Below are 6,097 nucleotides of genomic sequence, written 5' to 3'. Positions count from 1 at the left end.
CCTTCATGCACGCTCTTGTTCCTTTCTTCCTTCGATCCTTGATCTCACCGGTTTAACGTATGTCCGATTTTTACCGTATACATACATACATATATATATATATATATATATATATATATATATATAATAAAAACCTAAAATAACTAAACTCATTTTATTAGAATTAAAATAGTAGAGACTCTACTTGGGAGAAATCCAGAGTGCATCTTAGTCCAACAATAAAGTGAGTTACGAATTTTCAAAACCAAAACCTCTTTTTCTAAGAGGACTTTTTGTCAAAATTTTGAATTTATGATAAAGAATGACATTTTGCGGAAATCTAAATCATCTTAAGCAAATAAATACATTAATTACATATTGAAGCTCATAGGTCAACTGTATTCTACAAATCTTTAATACTAGAGTGCTTAAAACCTTCTCTACCTTTCATATAGGATCACCAGAACTCAGAGGCTGGTTTTCTTAGTGCCAAAAACCGGGAAAGTGGCAACCGACCCCAGAATCAATTCTTTTTTAATATTAAAAAAAATATTATTATTATTATTATTTTTGCAAAACACTGATCGAGGGAGGCCCTTTTTTTTTTCAAAACAAAAATTATTTTTAGGTCGATTTAAAAAAAAAAAAAATGTTTTGCAAACCACGCCATCCATCAGGTTTCAGCACTGAACTCTAGTTTTCACTCTTGTTAGCACCCCCAACCCATAGTAGTAGTTTTCCCCCAAAAAGAAACACACTCTAAAAACCACAGCCTACATGAGCTTCTAGCTTCATGGCATCTGCAATCTCCAAAAGTGAAGAAGACTTCATTTTCCAAAGTATCAAGGTTTTGAAGTAAAAAATCAAGTCTACCAGGCTAACATTTGATATGATTTTCAAAAGGAAGCAAATAAATATTGAACTAATCCAGTCCAGCTGGTTAAAAGGGAAAAAGCTCAAGGCCAGAAAATGTTCAAAGCTACCACGACAGACAAACAGACAAAGGGAACTAACAGAATTCAGACAATCACAACTACATAAATGGGAGGCAGAGAGAGAAGTCTATAAAGACAACACCAGTCTATGATCAATCAATCTGCAGGCTCATCAACTTCTGGGGTCTCAAGTTCAGCCGTCTCTTGCTCCGCGTCCTGGACCTCCTTCTCAGTCTTCCTTCCTTTCTTAGACTTATAGTACACACTCATGAAGGTTCCAATGGCTCTGTACTTTCTTCTGCAGTGCTCATACAGCCCCCCATCAAACATCCTCCAGAAGTTCTTCTCTGTCAGCTCAGAAACAGCATATTGTGGCTGGAATCCGTGGTTTTCAATCAACCAACTCTCCAATTTACGGACTGCCTCTGCACCATCAAACACCTCACCCCTCAAAATAGGTCCAGGAGCGTAGTAGACACCAACATCCGTGTACATTTGGGCATACTGTGTGTCACCCTGCCTCTTGTGCAGCTCAAACCCTGGTTCCGGATACACCATCGTTTTAAGAGGCAGCCTGTAGAGTCGGTGGGGGCAGAGCCACAGGGGATACACCTAAACAAAAAACAAAAGAGGCACTTATACGATGAGAAAATAGTACTAAAAGAGCAACAAAATGTAACACAAAAGGGTACAGAGAAGTATTGGGTTGATTTCTCAAATGTCACTCAACTAATAGTTGTTATCTCACAGAGTCACCTTTCTTCTTGATTCCAATTTCCTTCAACAAAGAAAGTGAACGATCTGAAATAATAACTATTAATTGAATGACCATCTGAGAAATCAACTCAAAAGTATTTCCTCTTCCTTGGGAAAAGAAAGTAGACTTAGGGGAATAAGTCGTATTCTGGATGGGATAACATGTAAGCTTTACCTCCATCTCACGGTGGACCCACTCAATAGCATCTCCAACCTTGTAAAGAGGAACAAGCATATCTTGAATGACATGGTTTTCATGGTAATAATTCCTAATGTATTCACCTTGAGTGGCTTTAAGTAGAGAAACCTTTGGTGGCATGAGCCATCCAAAGAAAAATCTAAACCACCACTGATCACCGAATGGAAGGATAAGCTTCCCTTCCCAATACAAGCATCTTGTGTGCCTGTGGTAGTATTCCCTAGTTGGAATGTACTCTACGAATTCCCCACTCTTTAGTGCAGTTTGAGCGTGCTGGTAAAACCAGGTTTTGTACCACCAACCAACACTGTTGATCACATTGCCCTTCTGCTTGGCCTCTTCTTTTGAAGCATATCTACCAGTCATGCAAACAGCTTCTGTGGGATTGTACACCATGGTTTCTACAAAGTCTGGTACCTTATCAGGATTATCCTGATCCCCATCTCTAGGTGAAAAAGAATCTATATAAGCCTGTGCAATCTCTTTCAGGTTACCAACTACAGGTTTGTAAGTAACTTTCATGTATTCCTTAATTGGAATGAGCTTGATCTCAGCTGAAACAAGAAGCCCCAGAGTCCCTTGAGACCATGGTATAGCATAGAAAAGATCGGAATATTCATTGTCCTTTGTAGCTCTAACTACCTGACCGTCTGCTAGAATAATCTCATATGACACAACAGTGTCTGAGAACAATCCATAAAGGTGAGAACTTCCTTCAATCCCGTAGCCATTGATCAGACCACCAACGGTGAGATCATCAAGCTCGGCAACAACCGCGAGGGAAACATTCATAGGGACAGTAACTCTAGAAATTTGGCCCATATTGACTAGAGGCTCAACTCTAGCAATCATGCGGTCCTTGTCAATGTCAAGAACATTTCTAAATGGAGAAAGATCAACTTCAAAATGACGTGCACGCTTGTAGTCCACATTTCTCATTCCAACAGCAACCCAGGGCTTCCTAGCTGTGCAGACAAGACCATCCTTAGACGCATTCCTCTCCTTGAGACGCTTCACAACCTTTTTAACATTTTCATCATGCTCCTTCTGGCGCTGCTTGAAAGATTTGCACTCAGATCTAACATCCCCAAGATATATAGTGAAATAGTACAGGAAAGAGAGAGGAAGGACGACGAAGATAACGATGATCCATCTGAATTGGACAAGAAAGTCCACCACAGTTTTCTTCCTCTTGGGGCGAAGGGGAGCCTCAAGATCTGACATTTCTGAAAACAGAGCTGCCACAAGGATGAAAACATGTTACGGACTATACAATGCTAGTCTGGTTATAAAGATTACAGCTTTAGAGTATGTCATTAACCTAATGACATTGGAGAACAAAAGGAAAGCAAATAATCAATCACATCTACCACAATTTCATATTCAAGAAGCTTGTAATAAATCACATCAAACACAGTTTTGCATTAAGACTTCTCAATAAACAAGTGATTATGAATATTCTGTAAAAAGGAAAAATATCTGTTAGCCAGAAATGATTAGACGTAAATCTGAATCAGAAGAGAACTTCCAGTAAACAGGAGTGTCATCTCTGCTCTATAGAGCAAACACTTTCTAGAAGACAGCCAAATGACAGGAACACAACAAGGCAAGCTTTACAGAAATGAACCCTTTATAATGGCCAACAGAAGGAAACAACTTAGCTCACATCCAAATTACCCATAATTCAAATGATACAAAAGAAATAAACTCTAGTAAAACAGGAAGATACATAATTGGTTTTATGAAAAATCAAAATAACACCTTGAACTAAAATTATTTAGCAATAAATGAAATTATAAGAAATTCAAGGTAGTTCATAACCCAAGTGGGAGGCCCCACTAATTTTGGTAAAGTAGCAAGAGACAACTTCAGATCTATTACTACATAGAGCCTGTTTGGATGGGCTTATGCCTATAAGCTGCAAACAGCTTATAAGCTAAAAAAAAATAAGTTGGGGTAGTCTAACTTATTTTTTTGGCTTACAAGCTGTTTTCAGCTTATAAGCTGCTTTAGATAAGCTAAGTCAAATGGGCCCAATTATTTTTTTGAGCTTATTTTAAGCACAAAATGACTTTAAGATGGCCAGCCAAACACTCAAAAAAGCTGAAAACAGCTTATAAGTAACTTATAAGCCAATCCAAACGGGCTCATAGTTGACTTTGTAGAACTTGACATTACTAATTGAGATCTGCACCTTTTTTGTGGGAACATAATTAAGGTAATCATTAAAATATATTAGAATAGTTTTGTGACTAGATCTATCCCAGCTATAAGAGTAGGAAACAAATCGTTAAAATAAAACAAAAGGTTATATGGAAAATTTAGATATTGAGACATTGTGGTCCAAACTCAACTTATGGACCACTGCTCCCCTCCCCCAACCCCCATCTTGTATTCAAACTATTCCCCATCTTGCAGCACATGCTTCAGGAAGTAAATACACATCATATTCAACAAACTAGCATTAATGAGCAGTATCTTTTTGCAGACGAACAGCATAGTACCAAATATACCAAAAATCAGCTTATTTAAAAAGATTTTAGTAAGCCCTCTTAGTTGTAATGAAAGTCACAAAAACAAAGAAGCGAGCAAAAACATCAAAAAGAAAAAACCAAAACTTTGACAGAAAAAAAAAAAGAAAGGGAAATGAACACAAAATTAAGCAGAGAAAAAGCTGCATGTTAAAGTAAAGAATTAAGCAGATATACACCTCTATGATTTAGCTTTCTTTAAGTCTTTCTTTATAATTTTTTAACAGCCCTCCATAAAGTAGAATCTCGTCTATTAAAAAGTACACTACGCAATTATACAAGGCAGATCTATGCCATACATTAGGGGGAAAAAAAGCAACAGATTCAACAGACTTTTTATAGATCTCTAAACAGACCAAAAGAAGAGAAAGAAAACCACAAAATTAAAAATGACATGCATGCCACCCAAACAAGAGCTTTTCAACATAAATTTACTACTATTTCTAACCAAGAAACAGTCTTTCAATTCAAGATTCAGTCAACATCTCAACTCCCAAAAGAATTCAACAAAAAAACTTTAATCTTTTGCTTACATTCAGACTCAGTAAAGAAAAGTTAAAAGTTGAAGAAAGTTGAGAAAATACCTGACAAGTGGACTATGTAGTGTGGACTGGGACGAACCCAAGATGAAGGATAATTGTAATAGAGTGACAGTGTGCTTTATATAATGAAAGAGCCAGAGTAGTAGATAGGGGTATTCTAGGGATAAGTTCTAGACTATCACGCCCGAAATATTCAAAATTGTCCGTTTGTTTCTTTTTTATTTAAATAAGAAATTCTACGACCTGCCCCTACCAACAATAACCGATATTTTTCTTTTTACTATAAAATAAGAAGATTAGAAGCAATAATACAAAGACAATTAACAAGAATATGTAGAAGGGAAGAGGGGATACTTTATTTCCCTTTGTGTATACATATTACAATGTGATATTCAATATTATTATTTATTAAAATTATAATATAAGGAATTGTCATGAACATGATATTTAATTTATTTGTGTTACAAAATGTATATAGATGTTATTCTTAGCAATGTACATAGCATAATTAGGTAGCAGATTTGTAGGAATCAGTCTTTATTTTCTTTCCTAAGTTAGAACGTGATGTATTGTATTTATACTTTCCTTACCTGTTAGAATAAGCTATCTTCTTCAATTTAATTACAATTTGAAATCGTGAATGAAGATCATGGGGAGGTTATGGAAGTGTGGGAGTTAATACCTACGTCATGAAGAAAAGTAGTCATACATATTAACTATAATATCTTATAATACTCCTTCTTGGATGTCCATTGATAATAATGTTTCTCGTTAATACCTTACTAAGGAAAAATTATGTGACAAAAAAATCCTAGTGATAAAAAATGAGTAAACATTGTTTCCTTGTTATAGATTTTACCAGGAAAATTCAGTGGAGAAAAACCTCACCTAAGGAAAAATAAAGTACTACATGTATTATACTACCTTGATAAAAACTTCATTTGATATTCCGGAGACGCATTTGGATCTTGTATATCTGTTTCTCAAATGTTGAGGTTGACAATGCCTTAGTTAACAAATATGCTAAATTATCACTTGAATTTCTTGGATATGTTTTCACCACTATTTTGACGATCAGGTGTGAAAATAATATCCGGCAAAATATGTTTCCTTCTGTTTCACCTTCAATGTATCTTCTTTTCAGTTGATTTATGT

At 35.9% G+C, this 6,097-nt stretch overlaps 1 protein-coding gene across 1 annotated transcript; it reads right to left on the bottom strand.

Moving 5' to 3' along the window:
* Positions 1-849: 849 nt before the first annotated feature.
* Positions 850-5,139, bottom strand: LOC132626879 (delta(24)-sterol reductase). Its single transcript, XM_060341904.1, has 3 exons — positions 4,985-5,139; positions 1,846-3,107; positions 850-1,526 (listed from the first exon to the last, which is right to left on the bottom strand). The coding sequence occupies exons 2-3, from the start codon at positions 3,091-3,093 to the stop codon at positions 1,071-1,073; spliced, it is 1,704 nt and encodes a 567-aa protein (XP_060197887.1). The 5' UTR covers positions 3,094-3,107; positions 4,985-5,139; the 3' UTR covers positions 850-1,070.
* Positions 5,140-6,097: the final 958 nt, after the last annotated feature.

Source organism: Lycium barbarum, chromosome 2 (assembly GCF_019175385.1).
Source record: "Lycium barbarum isolate Lr01 chromosome 2, ASM1917538v2, whole genome shotgun sequence".
NCBI lineage: Eukaryota > Viridiplantae > Streptophyta > Magnoliopsida > Solanales > Solanaceae > Lycium > Lycium barbarum.
This window is presented reverse-complemented; position numbering and strand designations above follow the sequence as displayed.

Excerpts from the sequence above, each read along its gene's own strand:
- LOC132626879 (XM_060341904.1), bottom strand. The coding sequence starts at position 3,093 with ATGTCAGATCTTGAGGCTCCCCTTCGCCCCAAGAGGAAGAAAACTGTG. Across the intron at positions 1,527-1,845 it reads GGGTCCACCGTGAGATGGAG|GTGTATCCCCTGTGGCTCTG; the intron begins GTAAAGCTTACA and ends TTTTTTGTTTAG.